This window comes from Cryptomeria japonica, chromosome 3, assembly GCF_030272615.1.
Source record: "Cryptomeria japonica chromosome 3, Sugi_1.0, whole genome shotgun sequence".
Taxonomy (NCBI): Eukaryota; Viridiplantae; Streptophyta; class Pinopsida; order Cupressales; family Cupressaceae; genus Cryptomeria; species Cryptomeria japonica.
In genome coordinates, this window is record NC_081407.1 from 73,488,307 (window position 1) to 73,513,716 (window position 25,410).

The following is a 25,410-nucleotide window of genomic DNA, read 5'->3' on the forward strand; positions in this document are numbered from 1 at the left end:
TCTCAGTTGTCTCCGGGACCTAACACAGACAGAATATTATTACAACTCACACAAGAGGTGACTCGGCAGTTCTTGGAGGGTCATGTAGTTCACTCAGGATTCTAATATTGTCTGTGTATGGAAGACTGTTCTTGTGACAACTATGTGTCATATTTCTGCAAGAAAAAGGTCAGAAATCGTGTATTGTTATCTCTGTTATTGTAGACAGTAAACTGAAAGTTCCTTGTAATTCAATGTAATCTGTCCAATGACAGTGGTCATCACTTAAAGAGTATTGTTGTAACTTGATGCTCGATAGTCGTTATCAATGTCAAATCTTATTATAAATATTAGATGAGTCCCAAACAATATTGCAAAATGTCAACTACAACATAAATATTTCATTATCTACATGCATGCCAACTGTTTGATATAATGTTCATTGAGAAGAGTGCAAAAAATTTGGTGAAATTTTAATATGGGTGTTTACACTAAAGGTTGGAATTATTGCATTTTAGGCAAGGAGGACCTCAGATCTGATGTTAGTGTTGATTGCAGTTGTGTTTTTGAAATAACATAGCCTTGTTCACAATTAGTGGTATTGGGTTAAGTTGGTGTCTCATCTTTGATGTTTTGTTGTGCTGTTTCCTTTTGCTCTCTACCTGCTACTAACCCTACATGGGTTGTTTGTGACAACATTTGATGGTTCTTCTCGCATTGTACTATTGTTTGCTGCTAGTTATTTGGGCTGAGGACCACTATAGATCTCCACTACTATTATTTAAAACATTTGTAAACAGAGATATAACCTCCCACATGATATAATTATTACACCACGTAACACCAGAAAATGCGGTGAAAACTAATCTCATGTATGGGATCACTGATATTTTTTATGAAGACTGAAAAGTGGCATGGTTGAACATTTGTAGTTTCCCTCCCAAAATAAAAACCAAAATGAACACTAAAGAATATTATACAAGGCTATGTAAGTTGCACACAAAAGGTTATTAATTATTAAATGATTGAAAGAGCACATTGCATGAGTTTCTACATATCTTGAATCAAGTGATACATAGCCCATTGGTACAACAAGAAAACTAAAAAGTCTTTTGATGACTCAATTTCTTTCAATCAACCACTCTTTTGCTACAGTAAATGAATAAAATTAGGTCAAATTCCCAATCAGGGAGTACAATCCTAAGCAACCCTTAGGTTAGCATCATCCTTAACTACCATGGAATGGACAAGATCTGGAGCAGAAAATGTAAAACAGGTCAATCTATTTAGATGACCGTCTTCATCAGGCAATCAATAACAGCATAAAAAAAGGAAAAATAGTAAAGACTTAAAAAGGTAAATCTTAGAATGATAAGGAAATACTTATTAGCATACCATATGGAATTCCAAAACAAAAGTCATGGATTTTTGCAGCCTTCCTTTGTTCTTGGACGGGTTCATTTTCTGTAATATGAGATTTATCGTCTTCTTTTCCAGTAGCCTCTTTTGATATATCTGCTAATGACTCCTTTGCCTCTTCCACTTCTCTGTCCAACTCCTCAATTGAGTTCCTCGAAGAATCAAATGGCTCTGTGTCAGGATTTTCAAGTCCCTTGCTCTCTCCATTCCATGTTACAGCCTCATGTACACCATTAATATCTTTAGGACCTTCTACAACATTCCCTTCAACTTGCAAATCAGTTGATCCCTATATGGAGAAAAAAAATATTCAAAAGTCTGGTCATCACTATATATAATTCAAGTAACCTTGGTATAGAAATTAAAATTGCCAATTGGTGAACAATTGATGCAGTGATATTTACAAGAGAAATGCAATGGATACTTGTCATATATCTTATAAGTACATTGCTTTTTCTTTTGGAAACAATGGTATAAGTCATCTGTTTTCATAACATTACTTACAAATATAACATCACCAAATACGAGCATATAGAAATTAGGAATGCTGAGCTGAAGAAGCAATAATCTAAACTTCCCAGGGTGATGAAATGTTTGATCAAATAATACAAAATTGAGGCTATGTGTCCTCAAGCAATATGCCTCACCCATAAAAAGCATAAATATAAATGTCAGAACTCACCTGCAGCCTGCAACAGTTCTCAAAGCAAAGTCTGTAGACAATCTACATTGTTAATTGGGTGTTTACACAGAAAATTTACACCAAGAAGTAAGCATCAGTGAGAAAAAAAATGAGCAGCATGGTAGCATAAGCAATCACTCAGATCATTAAAAAAACCAAGATAGACAGCTAACCATCTTTACTAGTTTTGTCTCTAAAGCCCTACAAAGAAAAAAGGATTGACCTTGGTCACACATAACATTACTTTGACCCACAACCCTTGATCCAATTTTGATCATTTAGTATTAACAAAATAAGCTACACAAGCCACTTTCTCAAGAAGACAGAGCATGTAACTTGAAACAATTCCGAATGATTGTTTCAAGAGGTTACAGTAAAGAACAAAGAAGAACAGACAGTTCATAGGTCTACAAAGGTAGTCAAGTCTGAGGAGATCTTAACACCTGTTCAGTTCAGCAGAAACATGAGAAAAGCAATGTTTTGTGAATGGTAGAAGTGACAGTTCAAGCAAGCAGCAATTATGATTGTTGGTTTCCATATTGACACAGTTGTAAGCAGCAATTTTGCCTCTGTAAAGTAATGGTTTCATCTGATGACAGAGAGTAATGATCATAAATGATGCCATTTCCTTTTCTGAATCATTCTAACTTCCTTCTTGAGCTTTTGAAGATGTGTAAATGCTTTATACTCTTATAGTGGAAATTGTAAAAAGATTGGTTGAGAACAAATTGATTGCAAACAAGCTATAATGTCTTATAGAGATGGAGTGTGTGAGGAAAGTAAGCTGAGCAAGTTGCAGAGCTTAGGTGTTTGGACATGATGTTTATGCAAACAATGTCCATAGAAGCCTTGGGAAGGCAGTAACCCTGTAAAAGCTCAGACATGGTAGCATGAAGAAGAATTTCCTCACAGTTTTTGGATTTTTCCAGGGTAACAGTCGTCTTGGACACTTCTGTTTCAGGTATCCTTGCTTTTTATTTTACACATTATGTACTTCTATCCATTTACAAACACACACAAACAAATTTCCGTAAGATCATTTGAGGAATGGCAACTTATTCAATCAATCACTGTGGGACAAATTTGATTCTCATTGGTGAGTTACAAAATGGAATGTCCATAATCACTACAGATTAGATTAGAAAGAGCAGCCTTTTGTCCCTTGTTTAGTTTTGTGTAGTGTAACAGTTTCGAAGATTTATGTCCATTACTACGGAGGCTAGTGCCACAGTAAGTGTCTTGGTACTTTTATAATTAAAAAAATACACAACGGGGGATTTAAAAGTGAGAAGAATGGCTCTGGGAAGGGAGAGTACATCACAATTGTGAAAAAAGGTTCAGCAAACGGGAGGAGATTGATAAGTTGGAGATAATCATAGAGATTCATATGGGGAAGTTAAGAGCTTCAATGGAGATCCCAGAACCACGTGGAGGGTTAAAGACTTGAGCCAAGCCCCATACCAACCAAGCTCAACCTCCATTCAAAGCAGAGGTCAAAATAGGAATCCAGCCTTATGAAGGCAATTAACCTAACTAGAACAATGCTTAAGTTTACCTCCCATAAGTGAAGAGAAGAAAATTGATTCTGCATGATTGAAGCTAGTCAGTTATGCTTTGACTCGGGTTGAGAGCTCTGTCCATTCCTTGTTTATGAGAAAACTACCAACAATTTCCAAATGAGATGATCTTAAGACACTCATTAAGAGACAATTTTACAATATTTGTTCTGAAAAGGAAAGGTCTATTGATTGGCAAATTTTCAAACAAAAATAAAGGCCCAGATGTAGAAGATTATACAAGCAAATTTCACAAGAAGGTGATCCAAATGGGCAAAGATGTGTTGGATCAAGACATCTTGATGAAGTTGAGAGGAGGGTTCCACACACACTTAAGGAGGCATACTTTGTAATGTCCCTCCTAGGGATCCACCTGCAATTTCACCAAAAAATACAATTCCAATTCAAGTCTCAAGGACATAATTCAATTGCAAACTTTATTATTTACAACATTGTTAGCCATAACACTAGCATTATATGTATATAGTAAACTCAATTCAATATCAAGCAATTTCCTTTGATAGTCATGTTAGGAATTCAAGTGTATGTATGTAAACCACAGTCTCAAGGGGGGATTCCCTTGTACTGCAAGAGAATGGGTAGGGCTCAGTCCATCCATTGTGGGTTGGCATACTTGAGGGGAAATTTCAAGCCCAAAGGCACTCATTTGCCCTGTCGCCCATGATATCTATTGCAGGTTAGCATACTTGGAGAATTCCCCGAAGCCAAGGGCACTCATTCGCTCCTTGGCCCACAGCATATGGCATGACCATAAGCCAACTCCATCCCTCAAGCCACCTTGGAGATATCACACACTCCTTGATCAAGACCAGGAACACTCAATCGCCTCCCAACCCACAAATGTCGCATCTCAAGGTGGCATGCTTGATAAGACACATGAGGATTGCCTTCCTCACCAAGCCCAAGAGCACTCATTCGCCTCCTAGCCCACGAACCTTCAACTCGGGGTGGCATGATTGCTCCAAGGTAGGACAACTCTGTCACCACTCATGACTCGAAAAGCTGAAAACACCTTCCTTTTTGCAACTCATTCCATTTGGATTCCAAATAGACTATTTCAAGGAGACTATAATTAATTTATAGTTATAGAGATTACATAATATAATCGTTATTTACTCATAAATCACAATATACATCTTTTATATTATACACCTACTTGTAGTAATTAATTATTCTAATTCAAGCTGAAATAATGGATATATTCTATTAGTCTCTTAAAATTTTGTACTTCACTTATTTCTTATGTTGATTTCCTTATCTGCTATTTCTGCTTTTATTTTCAATCAGATCTAATTCTATTCAATGCCTTTCTTGGAAGAACGGTTTTTCTTTTTATATCTTTTATTTGGATAGGGTTATGTCTCTTGAGCACATCCCTTTTCCCTAGGCAGGTGTTGCCTCTCTTCAAACTAGGCACTTGACCTAGCGAACCCCAAGTCAACTCCTTCAAGGAATTATTTCAATTGATGCTCTTAATTGTCCTTAAACCTGTCGTCTCCTCAACTACAATTCCATTTTAGTCAACCATTTCCAAAATAGTCATAGCCTGAATTTAATAATTTATAACTTGGGTCAGCCCTTATTTATTAGCTCCTTTTTTCCCTGGTTGGCCCTAATTTCTTAATTATTTCTGCCCAAGGTTTAGCTATTAATGTTGCAACCCGTTATGTCTTACTTTCTTGCTTTCACCCATAGATAAGTTAGCGATCCAAGACATCTTTCTGCTGCAATTTCAAACCTTTGTTTTCTGCTGTGACTTCTTCGTGATGTTTTTAGTTAGGGCATGACATACTTTTGTAATGAAGGGAAATAGGATAGGCCAACTAGGTTGGGAATCCCCTTTTCCAATCACATTGGAATATGAAGCCACCAAGAGGCGAATATGATTGACTAACCCCTTATCAAAGAGATCTTAGGGCTTCTATTCTTTTGCTGCTTGGAGATGTCAATTGGAATGAAACAAAAGGCTAGGGTTTTAAACTTTAATCTGAAAATAACTATGACAAAAATTTGTGAACTATAAATCAAATGTGGAAATGAAATAGGAAGAGTATAGTGCATCTGTGATTCAAATCTGGACTGTTTTTGTAGAGACTGGGTTGCCTAGGGCGACTAGTTCCCAAGACTGAGAAACTGGCTAAGATTCTAGATCTAGGCTCCCGAAGGTCTGTACCTGCTCTCTCCCAAATTTTAACTAATTTTGGGTGGACTATGGCACCCCCGGTGACCTAGTCCTGAGTTTTCCTAATGAAATTGAAAATCTAAGTCTGTCACAGTGTCAGAAGGTGTTTCTTCTGCCAAAATTTTATCTAAACCTATAGTTGAACCTAGAACACAAAAAAATGGTGTGTGTGTGTGGCTATATAGGGGTTTGTCTTGGTCAATCCCCTATTTTGGTGATTTCCACATCCACAAATAGCCAATATTGAAATTGGAATTGGAAGTGCTCTTGAATCTTAAGTGTGTCTAAGATTGCTATGAGCTAATAATGCATAAAAACAGCCTAGAGATCTACTCAAATGTGTTAGAGTAAAGCCCTAAATGATATTGAAAATGAAATTACATGAATCATATAACTTGAAATAACAAACTTCAGATTTGAAGCTTGTATGTAGAAACATGAGAATAACATGAAATCATACCACACCCAAAGGGAGAGGTACTAGCCAATCATCAATCGATAATTCCCTATGATCCTCCAACATCTCTTGAAGCTTCCATGTTGATGATGAAAAATGGATTGAATCTTGATGTTTGCTGATTTTGTTTTTTGCTTTGCAGATCTTCATCTCATAGGATATCTTCAAATTGCAGAGCTAGTCCTTCACAATTGTTTCCCTTCTACAAAGAGATGAGATAGCTTGCCTTTATATCTCACCAAAAATTTCGAGGTCAAAAACTCAGAGCAAGATGACACAGGAAAAGACTTCCCACTTAACCAAGTTGACGATTATGTGGTTCAAATTTAAGCCAAAACATCAAGCAGCAGGCCGATCTGATCGGCATGCTCCCTCCAATGCGGGCCTAAATTTAAACCCCAAGCCTAGAATGCAAAGGAGAAGCTAGGATTAAATGTAAATTGGGTTATGATGTCGGAGTAAGATACAAAAGACCGCATATGTTGAAATAGGGCCTAGGTAGGTAAAAAGAAATGAGGAGATGAAAGATTTAAAGGCCACGCCTATGATTCAGGGCCCATGTAAGATTTTATTGAAATTTGAATTAGGAGAGGACTCATATCTTTGAATTAGTCATTAAATAAGTGCATAATGAAGTCCTATAATGCATACTAGAGTGAAACACACTAAAATGAGTGATAAACAAGTGTGAAATTGGACACCCTAGCAAAGGTGTACAATTTATGACGCTACAACTTTCTTGGCTAAGGCCCAAGGACATAGATGAGGCTTCTATTCAAATGCTCCCAAGCATTAAGATGGTTCTAAGCCAAAAGAAAAAGGTAAGTGTAATGCTACTACTACTTTTGATAAAAATAGGCATTATGAGTATTAAGGCATTGATAGCCATATAAATGGTACTTATTGGAAGTTGCATCTGAAATTGAATCTATTAAAAAAACATACAAAAAGAAAAAGCCTATGACTTCAACTTGGTGTAGCTTCAATGTGGATGAAATTATTTCTTGAACCTCCATTTGAAATCATAAAGCTCGAGCCAAAGCTGAGACTAAAATATGTCATATCAAAATTCAAAATTCAAAATTAACAAGATTACAATTGATGCTCTTTGATTCTTGCTCCCAAGTTTGATCTCCAAAAAAGTATGTATATAAATTTGGGTTGGAAACATAAGATCATCATAATCCTTAATCTCTTGGCTGGAATCCTTCCAATCACTCGCTTTGGAACCATTTTTACTTGCTGTTCTCAGACTTGAGTTGGCAGATTGGAGTGCATTTTGAAGACATATTTTCAGACTTGTGTGAGGTGGCGCCATAGTTGGAGAAATACGATTTTATTTTGCAAGTGTTTTGGTGCCATTTTTTTTATGGATTCCCTTCATGATTGGTGGTCGCCAGTATCCCTACCTGCTGTGATTACTTCAGATCTGAGTTTTAACGCCATTGTTACAGCTGGTGTGACCTCCATTGTTGGCTGTTCATCCATTTTCAGACTTAGATTTTCATTGCCAGCCAACTCTAACTTTGGCGATTTGCATTTGGGAGCATTTTGGGATCATTTTCAGTCAATTTTCAGACCATTTGAGGGCTGTCACAGGTCTGCAACTTCATTTTGGCTGCTTGTCCTCAGAAAATTAAACTTTTACGAGCCATACCTATGTTCCCGAATTTAATTGCTTTCGTCATCACGATTGATTTTCATCAAATTTGTGCATGTTTGGGTGATTGCAACATGTTTTGAGAGATTACTTTGTATAGTTGCAGGTTGTCTTCAGATTTGCTGGCAACCATTGTTGACTTCGGAAGGTGTCTTCAGATTTAGTTTTGTGTGAAAACACAACCTTTCACACCTTTCCTTAGTCATTGTTGATCCGGTATGCTCCTTTGCACTTTAGTTTGCACACAAATTTCTAAGTATAAGGAGGTGTTGATTTTAATGAATTTCATGAGGGTTTCATACTCTTAACTCTGTAACATTTCGTATTTAATTGTTGAAATCTATCTAGAGTGTGGATTATTTTCCTGATTTCCATACCCTAATTAGTTTAAATCATCAAGAAGTCACGAATTTTGTCAAGAATATTTTTATTTTCCTAAGTTCTAACTTCAAGCTTTGTACAGGTGCGATGTCGAAGTCTGGACTCAAGGAAACGAGAGAACAACAGAAGATACTTGAGACTGGATGCTATCCAGAATCCAAGATGTCATACAAATAGAAGGAGATTACAAACATGAACATGCATTTCCTGAACCTAAACCGGAAGCGACAGCGTATGTTTGGAATTGGAAGCCAGATTCCTTCCCCAACCTATGTGAACATTATGAAGAGTGGCATTTTCCAGGCTGCTAGATTTCCGCAATCCATACAGTGCAGTGAGCTTATCCTAGAGTGTGCACGATGTTACGATCCTTGCTCCTGAATGATCAAGACTCCTAAGGGTGTTGTCATTGCCTACCTTGCTAAGGATGCGATTCCTGAGGTGTTTGGAATTCCACGTGGAGCAGACATGAAGGATATAACTAAAGATGAATATGAAGACCGATATAATAAGAAGATGGATGCGTGTAAGACCATGGTAAATAAGGAGTGGATGATCGAGCCTTCAAAGAGGAATATAGCGATTTAGTATTCCTGCTTAACCGAGTGATGGGGATGCCACAGGGTGCAATATACAATGGATGGATGTTCTATTTCATCCAGGATTGTCTAAGAGGAACATTGATAAATTGGTCTAGAATCATCAGTGACAATCTGGACTTTCAGCTGAGGAATGTGGAGCAGTCCAAGTCATTCGCCATGACTTCCTACTTGGTGTACTTGCTTGCACAATTTGTTACATACAAAGGATTGATATGCAGAGGTGAAGTCAGAAAAGGACAAGGACAATTCAGGAGTTATGAGTGCTATCCACAGTTGAACATGTATAGAATTGAAGATTATAAGAGAGTGAATAATGTATTCACAATGTACATCACGCGGATGTTGCAAAGCAGAATTCATAGGAGGTTGTCCAAGGAGGCAATGGAGCTGACAGAAAAATATGGATCGTATATTCAGTTTCCCACTTTCACATACCTTAGGATTCATAGGTTTCAATCCAAACCCTACAGGCTTCCTAGGTATCCTTCTGACAAAATGATCTTGTTGGAAGTGGTGAGGCAGCTTCTGGAGTTTGATTCTATTCAGATAGAGAAGAACAAGACAGGCATGACATTCCCTATTTCAGTTGAGAAAACATTGGAGGTTTGTCAGTCTGCCTTAGTCGCCAGCACTACGAGTGAGGAGCTTGCATTCTATCGATTTGTAGTATATAAGAAACGAGAAAGGTTAGATCCAAATAAGAAAGTTGAAAGGATCAGGGGAGAGAAGTTCATCCACAAGATAGACATAGAAGATTATTGGGCCAACCTGATGGACGAGCAAGCAATAAAGAGACGAATGTGATCCAGAATGTCCGTGGATTTCATGAGGAAGTGTGGACTTTTGCTCGTTCATGATCAGGTGTTAGATGACAGGGATCATACGCATCCACAATATGAAAATGAAATCAAGAAGGCGATCTTATTGCCTAATTGGTCAAAGTCAGAAGAGATAGATTTGAATGCATTGATGAGAGAGGTCTTGAGTTTCTCCCGAGCATTGGTGGATATTCAGATGAATAAGTTAGTTGATACGGGTGTTTCCTTGACTTATGTAAAGATGAAACCGGAAGAATCCACTTCTGAGGATGATCAGAGAACTACCAGTGATGTCAGAATTCACACGGATGAGGAGAGTCAAGCTCCCAAGAGAAGGAAGAACACACCAGGAGAAGTCAAGGCTAGAGGGAAGAAGATTGAGGAGGTCAAGAAGAAGAAACAAAAGACTACCATTCCTTCGCCTATCATTCCTTCACCACCTCTCAATGTGTCATCAATCAAAGAAGTTGAAATGATAGAACAAAACAAGGAGACCCAGCAATGCTCCTACACAGTGATACAACCAGAGAATATTCAAGATTTACATGCCACAGCGACATCTGCTCCACCAAATGAGGATGATGATCAGCCAAGATCCCCTACTGTCCTTTTGGAGTTTAGTTTGGGAAAGGATGTATATGATTTGACCAGGAACAATCCTGATGATGATGATGATGATGATGTTATCTCGGCATTGAGAGGACTTGATCAAGAGATGTGTCTCAATGATGGTATGGAGATGGCCGCTATTCCTGATTGGCTAATGAAGAGTATGGAGAAAAGTAAGAAAATGATAGAGGTACAGCCTATTTGTTAAGAAATTAAATTTATATCAGACTGATGCAATTCGTTCAATGTGCAGATTTCCCTTTCAATTCAGAGTATTCAGAATTTAATCCTTCCAAAATATGAATGTCAACAATGATAATGTATCAAGGGCAGTGCAGGGGTTTTTCTTCAAGTCTGAAATTCGTCAATCAAGGGAGAGAGAGCATTTATTGATTTCTATATCCTTGTCTCTTGAAATCAGCGAATATATATATATATGTGTGTGTGTGTTTAGTGGGACATGTTATGAGGGGACATGTCTCCGCAATGTGGAGGCATGTCCACTCATAACGTGTCCATATATATGTGTGTGTGTGTGTGTGTGTGTTTAGTGGGACATGTTATGAGGGGACATGTCTCCACAATGTGGAGGCATGTCCACTCATAACGTGTCCCTTACATACCAAGGGATGCGAACTTTATTTATGTTGGTTAACTTAACTCTTAACCAATTAAAGTCGTCGATCTGTGCAAAACACATTATCAAGTTTGATTTATCAAGTACGAACATATAAGTTCGATCTAATGAATACGATTATGTAAACTTTGATCTTGTTATATGCAATGGTGCCTTAATGATCATTACACGACACAAGGCAAGAGAAGAATAGAATCTGATCACACACAGATTAATGTAGAGTTTCAATCAGACATAAGGATGACGGCTTGCAAAGTATTTGAAGTGATTATTCTTATAAACACAAGGAAGGAGTATGTGTGTATGTCTGTCAGTCCACATAGTGGACTGACATACATACATACATGCTTATATATGTATAATCAATATTAATGGTCACCCTTACAGATGATATTGATGAATACTTAGCTAGGAGCAATAAGGAGAAAGAGCCTAAGAAAGCTGAAATTTTGTCACACATAGCTAGAGATGAGATAGGAATGCGGATTGCACAAGTGGTTGTTCCTATTGGGGGTGTGATGGCAAACATTGCTACTCCCATGAATTTCAAGATTTCTTCAGTTGCCCTTGGTCGTACTACAAGAGAGCAGGAATTCTAGGAGGTTGGTGATAACCTTAGGGTGATTAGTGCAAGATTGGATAGAGAGATTGAAGAGAAAGAGAATTACAGAGAAGAGAATATCAGACTTAGAGAGTACATTGCAGGGATAAGGCATGAGAATCCCACCCTTATTTCCCCTATTGAAGTTGATCGTGGACTACATTCACACTATGAGGCAACAAGAGATACACTCTCGGATGGAGAAATGGATTGAAAGTGCAAGAAAATAGACGGATGATTTCCTTACTCAGTTTGTCCAAGCATATGATAGGACAACAGGGCTCATGTTTAGAATTCAGTAGTTGGGGGGAGTTTGGGAAGAATTTAGACCTATCCAGGAAAAGACTATTCCACGCCTCAGATCTTTGAAGAGAATTCCCCAATCCACGTTGATCAAAAAGAATATTGTGCACAGTGGAGACAGATATGATTTCCATGGATGGTATTGTTCATTAGCCATGAAGAAATCAACTTATGAGAGCGCCCAGTTGAGTTGTACAGAGATGGAAGGATTAGTTCATGATATCCAATTGAAGATTCTTGCCTCAATTGAGGAATTATTGGGTGTTGATGTCAGTGATGCTAGTGGTTTACACTTAGCCGAATTAAGAGACAAGATGAAACTTATGTATTTTTGTCAATTGGACTCTTTGAAGAAGAGTCAGATTGATGATTTGGTCTCTTTGTTGATTCATGTTCATAGTTCGCAGAAGCTCATGCCATATTGGGAGAACACTTTGGATGCTTGCTCAGATGCATTGGACATGATTGATTTACAGCAGGATACCTTACCTAGCATTTCCATGGAGGAGTTAGATTTTGTATTGACTAGATTCTTGGAGTATGCTAGGAGAAAGAGAGATCCAGGGAGGAATCTTCTAGAAGATTCGCTATTTGATGACTAGGTATCTTTCTATTGGGCCATATGTTGGTGGCACCATTTTTTATATAAACCCTAATTAGGGCAATTCTAGGGTTTTGTTGGCATGATCTTGGCCCTTGATTTAGTTTTAATCTTGACCATACATTTTGTATGAGACTCTATATATACCTCATTGTCTCTCATTTGTAAGGGAGAGTTTTTGTAGAATTGTTGGTATATGTTGCAGCTATTTGAATATAAATCATTGTTCGACTTGATGGTGATTTTGTCTTTCAAATGTTGTTTTACATTCATGGTTCTCAATTCCTCCAAGTTAGATTAGAATTTGTTTTCATGTTTGTTAGATTGAATGAAAGATTTGTTGAATATATTTGTGTGGAATCCTTAATCCATACCACTAGCCTCTTGCCATTGGTAAGTGCGCATTGTGTGGTCAACTGAAAATTTGAGTAAGCTTAACTTCAATTATTATGCATCCCTAGATATGCATCAACTTGGATGGTGTCAATGTGTGATGGTAATAGTTTGAAAATCAATAAGTATACCCTAGATGATTGCACTAAGCTTGTGTCAAAACCTGTTTGTGAGACCTTGCCTAGTTCGATTCCACTAAATATGTTCATCATTTCCTACATTCCTAGGCTTAGAATAGATTTCCTTAACCTTATTCCTTTTGCCTTTTTTTAATAAGTCAAGAAAGAGTTAAGTCCAGAGCTACATTGTTAAATCCTAAGTTGTTAGCACACCTATTCCGCTATTTCATGATCAAAGAAGATAATTCGAACATTTGTGTAAGTCCCCGAGTGAACACAACAATTCACATCGACCATTGAGTTACCCACTCATCAAGACCTGACATGTAAAAACCTTGGAATCATTTTAGTTGATCTTACCCTTAGCATCTGAGGTGATTTTGTTCAAGAGAGGGTAAATTACCTTGGTATTTTATTCTAAAATGTTATGTACATAAAACATACATCAACACGAAGCAAAGCTTGGTTTGGTTTCACTAATTCAACAATCATTTCTTGTATTGTTAGGTCTTAGATTAGATTTCCTATCTCTTTATCCCTTTTAATCTTTCTTTGTTTGAGTTAAGTTAGTTTCAAAGTTCCAGCTGCTTTGCAGAAGCATAAGTTCCTTTGTGATACCAGCATATAACACCATTTCAACTGAGTCTATCCAATTGCATCATCAAAACCTGACTAAAGAAACCTTGGGGTAGCCTGCCTTGATCAGATTGTTTAGCATATCAGATTTCCTTGTTCAAGAGAAGATCGAATAATTAACATTTTATTCTGTGTTTTTGGTGTCATAAAAAACACATCAACGGTATCTTTAAAATATCTCAAAACCCCATATCATACTTTTTGAGAAATTGATATTTTACTATTTGCTGTTACTCTGTGAACAACTTTACAAATCTAAGAAAAATTCATTTCTCAACTACTAAAAATTCATCTTGGATTTGGATCTTGGATGAGGAGCGAACCTTGGAACCATAGATGAGATTAACTTGATTAGTTTTGAATAATTAGCAAAGATCTTGTGACTAATTATTAGTTGATGTCTATTTGCTAGTTATTAGCAAATTGTTGTAACTGCTGAGAAACTTTTGGATCTGCATTTATTATTGGTTATCTTAGTTTCAGCCAAGTTCATTTATAAATAAGAGTGCCTTCCCCATTCCAAAGGGAGGACTCTTAGAGCAACAGTCCAATTTATGATGGAATAAATCATATTTCTTTGAGATTTTGTGTTAAAGATTTCCCTAGTGTGTTTAGTTACTGTATTTTCAATTTCATCATTTCCTTAAAGCATAGTGTGAGTTTCAATTAAGTTCTCCAGGCACCCTGTCTCAAGGGAGGAAGAGCCCACTTTTTTGAACAGGTTGCAAGTTTAATTCAATTCAGTAGTGTGTTTATTTCCAGTAAGTATGATTTAGTTCCTGCAAGTATAATTTCCTTTCAGCAAGTGTGTTTCCTTTCAATCGCGTGATTTGATTCCTACAAGTGTGTTTCATTTCCTGCAAAAGTGTTTAATTTACTGTCATGCTCTTTCAATTCCATGTCATAGATTACATCGACATATAGCATAACAAATGCTAGGTAGGGAAACTGTAGCCTGCATATGCCTTGTACGATAACCTTGAAATAAACAGACGTACCCTGGATTGACAATTAATGTGTAAGTAATTGATCGTTTTTATTAGCAATTAATTTACCCAACACCTTGTAGTTAATCATTTCATCAAAAAGGATGCGTTCAAGTGGCAAGAGTGTCAGGGGCTTCTATAACAGATACCAGGTTCAAAGCACGGCAGACAGAATAAAATGTTCAAACTCGTGTTAAAAATAGCACCAAACCTGCAAGGTGGGGCAGATCCAACCAAACCAGGCCGGATATAGATCACGGGTAATATTGATCAAAGATATACTGCTTCATTGTAGTAATTAAAATAACCCCAATAATTTTTAAAAACGATTTTACCAAATTATAAAAATACTACGCCGATGCAAAACTAAATCAATATATACATTTCATATATATCGTGCCAATGGTAAAACGAGATCGATGAGGATCAATGCAGGTCTACCAAATCACAGAAAAATAAATAAAAAATTGTGCTACATTTTTTTCAGGATCAAACAAAATATACAAGGAAAATATATATTATGCCACCGAAAAATCAAAATTATTAAGAATCAAAGTAATTTTGTCATATTTTAAAGGAATACAACTACCAAAGCAGATGGCAAAATATATATTGTTGGTTCACCGTATTTTTACCGATTCTTCGCGAGAAGCAGCAGGAGCAAAAAACTTCCTAGAGAGAGCATCATTACGCCACCCACCAGCTCGTAAATTGACTCTTTCTCCAACAAAGCCTAATTGCGATGGAACCCTACCTCCCTTAAACCCCAAAGCTATCTGTGAGTTAAAACGGTTGATGTTTGAAGAATTTCTTAAAGGCAAATTCCCAGCCACTGTTACTGCACATTTCTTTACTCTAATACTGCCCAGACACGAAGAAGGCGATAACATCAGTTTTTCCATGACAGGCAATAAAATCTTTGACGGACTTTTCTCCAAGAAAAATGGCTCAAGTGTTATAGGATATTGAGGAGTGGAAACGTCTAAGTTTTGCGACAGTATTTGTACATGCGATACAGCAAATCAAATAGGGGTTTATTAATGGAATCAAAGGCAATAAATTTACAAAGAAATAGGCAACCATAAGGTTACCGACAAAATAAATGAAGGGCTTTTTTTGGTCAGCAATGGAGTGCGTCTGCTTGGATCTGTCAAAACATCACAACGTTTTCTGCGCAAGTCAAAAATCATATAGAAAATGTTGAATTTGTATATACCCTGTAACAAATAAGCTCGTGCCAAAAACTAACCCGATTCCACCCAACTTAGTAGAAAGAAGAATTATAAGGTCGTGGGTTTCTCTCTCTATTTTAAAAGATAAAAGTGATCCCATTCAAAATTTACTTTAGAGTGTAAAAAAAAAAATTAATGTAAGAAAATAGGAGGTTTATATTTTATGGTAAAGATAAAATGGCTTAAAAAATTTCATCAAAAAATGGTGAAAAATAGTTTTAAATGGTTGACAAAAGATTAAAGAAAAATTCATTAATTTTAGAGGATGTTTATAGTCAATGAAAAGAAGTGTCACACAGAATACTATGTTTAATCATAAAATGGGAGGATATAGAAAGTTAAGCAGATTGGATAGATATTATGTTTCCCGCAACTTTTATTTGGTTCATAACCATTTGGGAATGTATGTTTAAGTGGATCTATCGTCTACACTTTCAGATCATTATCATATCATGTGCAATATTTATTTATCTCAAAATTTAAATGTTGATAACTGTGTCCCTTTCAAGCTTAAATGTATCCCATTTAAAAAACCCCACCCGCTTAGCTGCTGGTGCAGGAGCACCTAGTTGAGTAAAATTCTCCTTTTTGAGTATTTTATGATTTCATGTTTGTAATGTCTTGTGTTAGGTTTATAATGTTGTTTTAGGTTGTTATGTGTCTTGTCTAGTGGTTTTGATCTCATTTTGGGCTCAAGAGGTCAAGTTTTGCCTTTCAGGCTTTGAGTTGACAATTTTTGGCAAAAATGTGCAAAATTGCCTTAGAGGTCTCCAAATGTTTTCCAAAGCATTGAAACATGTTTACTAAGTGGTTTTAAGCATGTCTAAGGTGTTTAGATGAGTTGATGAGGTTAGGTTGTCAAAAATGTCTTGTGGAGCAAGAAATGTTGTCATTTGGGCTTGTCAAAATTGTCATTTTTTTTATTTTTCTTGCAAAATGAAGTTGTGGAAGCCTCATGTCTGTACTGGGCTTGATAACTAATTTGATGGACTATAAAAAGACCTCCATTTTCCTTGAAGAAGGTTGGTGATTGTATGAATGAGAGAATCCTAATAGAAATCATGAAGTTTTGGTTTTTATCACTGTTTTTTCCTTCCTTGGAGTAACAGTTAGTACTGTAGCACTCATTGTCCGTATTGTACCTTTTGGGAGGTGTACATATTGGTTTCCTAATGCTTTTCAATTGATTTTTGCACTAGTTTTCTTTTTGAAAGTTGGAGAAATAAAAATATCTTTCATTATGTGTGCTCACTGCCCTGTCAAGGGTTTGAGGTTTTAAAATGCTACCACTTGACTAATCCAGGTCTGGGATCCCACAAAATGGATTGGGTCAAGTTGGTTTATGTATGTACATTGTGTATATATTTCTTTTTGAGTCAGAGCTATGGGTGGAGGACAAATTTGAGTGAAGATTAGACAAGTTTTAGAACTTGACTAATACCCTTCTTGAAAACTCAAATTCTTGTAATCGAATGCATTGGAGTGTTAAAGATGTCAAGCAAGGAGTCTAAGAAGTGTTACAAGTTATTTTGATTCAACTTCAATAGTTGACAAGTTTGTAATGTGCAAGTTTTATCATTTATTGTAACTGGCAGCAAGTTCACTGTTTTGTGATTTGCATTGTCAAAATGTCTCAAGGAATGCTTCAAGAGCATTAACCAAGCCTTGTAACTATGAAGGCTATGTAATAGAAAAGTTCATCAATGTTTTACAGACCTCATTGAGGTATATTTCCAGTTCAAACTCCTTGCTATGCAGGTCCAAAGATGTGGCAGCAGCTGACTGGTAAAAGGGCAACATTTTAACAGTGACAGTGACATTTCACCTCTTTTCTCAGATGTTTGCCAAGTGTTTCGCATAATGCTTGTATGGCAAAGGTAGGGGACACATGTTGAAGAGATGTTAGAGGTCTTATGAAGATCTAGGCACTTGTAGTGGTGAACAAGGATGAAAACATAGTGGCTACACTCCAAAACCCTACTTTTAAGTCCAAATTTGTGGACAATCACTAAACTTGGTTAGTGGAGCCTAAGACCATTAAAATCCTTGAGCCTAGACCTCCAAATTAGCATCCAAGACAAGTTTGTGGGAGGATTTGGCCATCGTTTTCCAGGGTGAGCAAAACTAGGCCAATTGGGCCTCCACGGGCTAGTAGCCCTTTTGACTGCATAACACACACTTTTCAAGAACCCGATCACCTTGCACTCATGCAATTTGGAGAGATCTTTGGATGACAGTCCAAGATAGTTAATGAACTTTGAGAAACCTCCACGACACCCCTGTGAAGCATTTTGGGTTGTGACACCTAAGGAGTTGGTTTGAGCAAGTGAAACTAAGAAGCCAAAACAAGAGAATGAAAACAAGCTTTTTGAACAAAACCTTCGTCTATTCCTCTAAACTAGTTGGAGGTGCTTGTGAGAATAGAGAATAGTTAGAATCATGTCCAAAAAGGGATAGAGGAGTGTGTAGGAAGAAGTGGAGTGGTTTGGCATAACCAATAGGAGATGAGTAGGGGAATGAGTCCAGTTAAGGGGAGGTTGCTTGGGAAGTGTTGTAAGAGATGCTAGCATTGAAACCACAAGATTGATTTTGGAAACATATACAACAGCCTCAAATAAGTTTTTGGGAAAAAAATTGAACCTTTAGACTTAAACATCCTTATTGAGCACTTACCTAGCAATCTCCCTATCATAGTGGTATCAAAGCCAACAAAAGATTCAGGAGGAAAGGATCATTAGGAAAACATGGTGACTAGTGTTGAGTTAGCCAAGAAGGTCGAAGACCAAGAAGAGGAAAATAGGGCACTCAGAGAAAGATTGGATCAACTAGTAATGAAACTAGCTGAAGTAGAAGTCAAAACTGAAGAAGTCCATGATAAGGTTGGAGATTAGGGTAAAATGATGGCAATAGAGGATGAGGTCGCCATGCCTGACCCTGTCATTGAACAAGAACTATTCTTGAAAGCTTTGAGAGCTATGAGTGGTAAAACCTTAGAGGGAGTGTCTCTTTTCAATGGAAAGATGGATCCAGATGCTCTTACAGAGTGGATTGAAGGTCTAGAAAACCATTTTGAATGTGATGGAGTAACTGAAGCACAAAAGGTTAAGGTAGAAAAATCAAGGTTGAGAGGGGCATCCTTAAATTGGTGGAAGTTCATCCAAGAGGAAAGGGTGAAAGAAGGTAAGCAACCAATAGCCACCTGGAAAGCAATGGTAGCCAAAATAAAAGAAACCTACCTTCCTAAAGACTATGAAATACAACTTCACAGGAAAAGACAAAATTTGAGACAAAAAGACCTAGATGTCAGTAGCTACACTAAGGAGTTTCAAAAACTATGCATGAGATCCAGAGTAGTAGAGGATGAGAGTATAAAAGTGGCAAGGTACTTGAATGGGTTAAGATGGAACATCCAGGAAGAGATGAGCTTGTTATGCCCACAAATAGTACACAAGTGTTATCAACTAGCACTTAAGGTGGAAGAGAAAAGTAGGAGAAAGCAAGAACAAAATAACAGAGGAAGAGGTAGGGGAAGAGATGGTAGAGGCCATAGAGGCAGTTTTGGGGGAAGGATCATAGATCAACGATCCCAAGGAGAGTCTAAACTTATAGAGCAAAGTGGGGATTCTCAGAGCAAACCCAACTATAGGGGTAGGGGATCAAGCAACCCGAGTAGGGGTAGATCTAATGGACTAGGGAGAGGGTCCTAATTCTCAACCATGAAGTGCTATAATTGTCAAAAGTTGGGCCACGCTACCTATAGATGCCCAGAGAAGCCTAGTTCATCCTATGGTGGTGAGAAGAGGGTAAATTATGTTCAGGAAGATGGAGTTAATACCAGAACTTCAACATTGAACCTGGCTTTAAAAGATGTTGAGAGTTTAATGATCAAGAGAGTGTTAATGAAGAAGCCACACAGTACATAGGTCTCACAGAGAAGAGCATTGTTCAAGATTAAGTGTAAAATCATGGGAAAGGTGTGTAAGGTGATCATAGATTCAGGATCCACAGATAACATCATATCAGAGGAAGCAGTAAGTAAATTGAAACTACCTAGGATACAACACAAGGAACCATACAAAGTAACATGGTTAAACAAGGGACAACATGTGTTAGTAAATGAGCAAGCCTGGGTAGATTTCCACATGGGTGGATATACAGATAGGATCCTATGTGACATCCTTCCTATGGATGCTTGCCACCTACTGTTGGGTAGACCATGGCAGTTTGACAAAAAAGCACAACATGATGGGGAAAGAAACTCCTACTCATTTCAAAAAGATGGAGTAACCTATCAGATTCAATCCCTCAATGAAGAAGGAGAGAGCAACAACAAAGTGCCTAACATCTTGTTAGTGAATGAGAAAGAATCCATAAAAACACTATAGAAGAAGGTGAAGGAGTGGGATTTGCACTCATAGTGAAACCCAAGGAATAAAAGGTAGAAAAGAAAGTTGAGATACCATATGAGGTGCAGCAAATCCTTGATAACTTCAAAGCAATAATCAGCGATGGTACACCTGCAGCTTTACCACCTTCTAGAGCCATTAGCCATCAGATTGATTTAATACCTGGAGCCTCTTTACCAAATAAGGCAGCCTATAAGATGACCCCTAAACAAAATGAAGAGGTAGCAAGACAAATACAAGAACTCTTAGACCAAGGGTTGATTAGGAAAAGTATTAGTCCTTGTGGAGTACCTATAGTGTTGGCACCTAAGAAGGGTGGAACATGGAGACTTTGCACAAATTCTAGAGCCATAAACAAGATCATCATCAGATACAGATTTTCCATACCCGGGATAGAGGATTTGATGGATTGTTTGGGGGGTGCACAGTATTTTAGTAAGATTGACTTGAAGAGTGGTTACCATCAGATAAGAATCAAAGAGGGTGATTAATGGAAGGCAACTTTCAAAATGAATGAGGGTCTCTATGAGTGGCTTGTCATGCCATTTGGACTCTCTAATGCTCCCAGTACATTCATGAGACTCATGAATGAAGTTTTACATGATTTCATTGGCAAGTTTGTTGTTGTGTATTTAGATGATATTCTTATTTTTCAGTAAAACTAAGGAAGAGCATCTAAAGCATTTAGCTATTGTTTTGAGACAGTTATCTGATGAATAACTAACCATTAATCTAGAAAAATGTGATTTTATGAAGCAAGAATTGGTCTATTTTGGTTTTGTTGTATCAGGAGGCAATCTGAAAATGGATCAATCTAAAGTTGCAGCAATAACCAGTTGGCCAACTCCTAAGACAGCTAGTGATGTCTGAAGTTTCCATGGTTTGGCACAATTTTACAGAAAATTCATCAGGGGATTCAGTGAGATTTGTGCTCCAATGTTAGACACCATCAAAGGGGGTGTAAAGGTAAAATTTCAGTGGACAGATGTAGCCAATAAGGGGTTTGAATTATTGAAAACTAAAGTAGCTACTCAACCAGTGCTCATTTTACCTAGTTTTGATAAGCTTTTTACTATTGAATGTGATGCTAGTAATATTGCAGTAGGAGCTGTTTTAAGTCAGGACAATAGACCAGCTGCATACTTTAGTGAGAAGTTGAATGATGCCAAGAAAAAGAACTCTTCCTATGATTTAGAACTCTATGCATTAGTACAAGCACTTAGGAAATGGAGACACTATCTTCTTCCTAAAGAGTTTGTTGTATACACAGATAATCAGGCACTAGGTTTCTTGAACTCACAGGATAAACTGAATCATAGGCATGTTAAATGGGTAGAGTACTTGCAAGCTTACACTTTTACTCTTAAGAATAAGAAGGGTTAGTTGAATAAAGTGTCAGATGCTTTGAGTAGAAGGTTGTTAACTGTTCATGAGATTCAAGTATAGAGCATTGGTATTGATAGTTTTAAAAATATGTATCCTACTAATGATGATTTTGTTGAAGCTTATAAAGTTTGTCAAAGTTTTGAGAATCATTTCCATGGTGCATATGCTGATTTCACTTTGTAGGATGGTCTGTTATCCAGGGGTGGACAGTTATGTGTTCCAAAAGGCTCTATGAGAGAGAACCTCATTCTGGAGAAGCACAATGGGTGCTTAAGTGGACATTTTGGTCTCAACAAGACCTTGGAGTTGGTTCAAAGGTTCTATTATTGGCCTAAGATGTAGAAAGACATCTGAAGGTATGTTGAGAAGTGTTTGGTATGTCCAAAAGCAAAAGGTAATTCCTCCAATGCTGGTTTATATCATCCTCTTCCCATTCCACATAGGCCTTGGGATTGCATTAGTATGGATTTTGTGGTAGGATTACCTAGAACTCAAGCAGGATTTGATAGCATCTTTGCAGTAGTTGACAGATTTAACAAATTGGCTCATTTTATTCCTTGTAAGACAACACATGATGCCAGTCATATTGCTTACTTATTTTTCAAAGAAGTTGTTAGAATACATGGTTTGCCTACTAGCATTGTTTCAAATAGGGATGTTAAGTTTCTTTTTCATTTCTGGAAAACATTGTGAAAGAAATTGGGTACTAATATCTCTTTTGGTTTAGCTTATCATCCACAAACTGATGGCCAAATAGAAGTTGTGAATAGGTCTCTTGGAAACATGCTTAGGTGCTTGACAAAGGAATATGGGCAGAGTTGGGATCAGCTCATTCATCAAGCAGAATATGCCTACAATGATAGTGTTAACCGGTCTACAGGTAAAAGCCCTTTTGAAGTTGTTTATGGTATGCATCCAAGGCGTATAATGGAGTTGAGGGATATCACTAACTTGCAGCCTAAGAGTGGAACAATAGATGACATGGCTCAATCCATGAAGGAGGTTCATGAGCAAGTGAGAAAGGCTCTTCAATAAACCTCCCAAAAAGTCAAGGCAAGAGTGGATGCTGCAAAAAAAGATGTTCAGTTTTCCATAGGAGATTATGTGATGGTTCATTTGAACAAGGCAAGGCTACAAAAGGGAGTTCCAAGCAAACTTCGGATGAGGAGAATAGGCCCTTGCAAAATCTTGGCTAAGTATGGGTCTAATGCTTAGAAAGTTGATTTGCCTACTGATGTTTCTTTGTCTCCCATTTTTAATGTTGCAGATTTGATTGCTTTCAAAGGGAAGTCACCTAAGGAGATTCAAAGAGTTTCATATGTTGCACAATCCCTTTCTGATCTATCTCTCCCTTCTCTTTCTATTCCCCAAGCAGAACAGGTTCTAGACTCTAGGATTCTCAAGAAGACAAGGAATCCCACCTATATGGAGCATCTAATCAAATGGAAGGATAAGCCTATCTCAGAGGCCACATGGATACCTAAAACTAACTTTCAGAAGTTTGGAATCCTTTCTTCTTTGCTTCCTCAAGGAGTCACATGACTTCTTTGTTTTTGGGGGAGTATGGTGCAGGAGCACCTAGTTGAGTAAAATTCTCCTTTTTGAGTATTTTATGATTTCATGTTTGTAATGTTTTGTGTTAGGTTTATAATGTTGTTTTAGGTTGTTATGTGTCTTGTCTAGTGGTTTTGATCTCATTTTGGGCTCAAGAGGTCAAGTTTTGCCTTTTGGGCTTTGAGTTGACAATTTTTGGCAAAAATGTGCAAAATTGCCTTAGAGGTCTCCAAATGCTTTCCAAAGCATTGAAACATGTTTAATAAGTGTTTTTAATAATTCCTAAGGTGTTTAGATGATTTTATGAGGTTAGGTTGTCAAAAATGTCTTGTGGAGCAAGAAATGTTGTCATTTGGGCTTGTAAAAATTGTAAAAATTGTCATTTTTTTATTTTTCTTGCAAAATGAAGTTGTGGAAGCCTCATGTCCATACTGGGATTGATAACTAATTTTATGGACTATAAAAATACCTTAATTTTCCTTGAAGAAGGTTGGTGATTGTATGAACAAGAGAATCCTAATATAAATCATGAAGTTTTGGCTTTTATCACTATTTTTTCCTTCCTTGGAGTAACAGTCCGTACTGTAGCACTCATTGTCTGTACTGTACCTTTTGGGAAGTGTACATATTGGTTTCCTAATGCTTTTAAATTTATTTTTGCACTGGTTTTCTTTTTGTAAGTTGGAGAAATAAAAATATCTTTCATTATGTGTGCTCACTGCCCTGTCAAGGGTTTGAGGTTTCAAAATGCCACCACTTGACTAATCCAGGTCTGGGATCCCACAAAATGGATTGGGTCAAGTTGTTTTATGCATGTACATTGTGTATACATTTATTTTTGAGTCAAATCTATGGTTGGAGGACAAATTTGAGTGAAGATTAGACAAGTTTTAGAACTTGACTAATACCCTTCTTGAAAACTCAAATTCTTGTAATCGAATGCATTGGAGTGTTAAAGATGCCAAGAAAGGAGTTTGAGAAGTGTTACAAGTTAGTTTGATTCAACTTCAATAGTTGACAAGTTTGTAATTTGCAAGTTTTATCATTTATTGTAACTGGCAACAAGTTCACTGTTTTGTGATTTGCATTGTCAAAATGTCTCAAGGAATGCTTCAAGAGCATTAACCAAGCCTTGTAACTGTATATGGTGAAAATGGATAACAATAATAACAAAATTGAAAGGCTAAATGAATTCAACCACCAAACCCTAGCCTAACAACAACAAAGATCCACCATAACATATGAAGATTACCTAAGACAATGTAAATCAAATGAAATCATAAAAATTATACCATTACATGTCCAATAGGGTTTTGATCTCCATTCTTCCTATCTCCATTGATCTTGCTTGATATATTTGCTCTCAGATTTTATGTGCACAAGAGCTCAACAAAGAATGGAATGTGGTTGCAAGTAGGATCGTAGTATAGTCAAATGATAAAAAATAGTTCATTAGGGTTTGATAATGAAGGAAGCATCTCCTTAAATAGAAGACACTATATGAAATGGAGGGATAAGATTGAGAGGTGTAAAAAGGAGGTCGGCTATGATTAGAGGGTAGGTAGAAGAAATAATAAAATAATGAAAGAGGTAGGTAGTGTAGGAATTAAGAGATGAATGACATGTGTCATGTGTAGAAAAAGGCTAATGAATTAGTTAAACAAATAAAGATTTATTTAATTAATAGAAGAAATGGGATAATTAAATAAATAAGATATTTATTTAATTAGAAAAAGGATAATTTAAATAAATAAATGTATTTATTTAAATGAGAAATAAGGCTAGAAGAGGATAAATGAATTAATTAAATAAATAAAGATTTATTTAATTAATAGAAGAACTAAGCTTAGATAATTAAATAAATAAAATATTTATTTAATTAGACATGACAATTTTAGGTGTCTACATTTTGCCCCTCTTTGAGACAATGCGGCTTGTCGCATTGTTTCAAAGAAGATAAGATGAACTGATACAGAGTTGCCCCAAGATGGGAATGATATGCCCCCTCGAGAGATTGGATGAAAATGTTTGAAAAGATCGCAAACAATCTCTCGATAAGAAAGACGAGATAGAATGGACTGACCGGATAAAGTGATAGAGTCATGGGATAAAGAAGTCTGACTCAGGAAATGAGGGCTAGGGTAGTCTATAAGATAGACCACGAGGGAAATACATCCTCATTGTCATCTA

General features: G+C 36.9%; 1 protein-coding gene across 4 annotated transcripts in view; it reads right to left on the bottom strand.

Annotated features, from left to right (window-relative positions):
* LOC131032357 (protein FATTY ACID EXPORT 1, chloroplastic) overlaps positions 1-15,921 on the bottom strand; it is a 171,920-nt gene extending 155,999 nt beyond the window's left edge. For all 4 annotated transcript variants that reach the window (XM_059218066.1, XM_057963306.2, XM_059218065.1 and 1 more), the window contains exons 1-2: positions 15,278-15,921; positions 1,375-1,687 (exon numbers count right to left, since the gene is read on the bottom strand). In XM_059218066.1, the coding sequence (XP_059074049.1) occupies positions 1,375-1,687; positions 15,278-15,544 (580 nt within the window). In that variant the 5' untranslated portion in view covers positions 15,545-15,921. The remainder of the gene's footprint in view (positions 1-1,374; positions 1,688-15,277) is intronic.
* Positions 15,922-25,410: the final 9,489 nt, after the last annotated feature.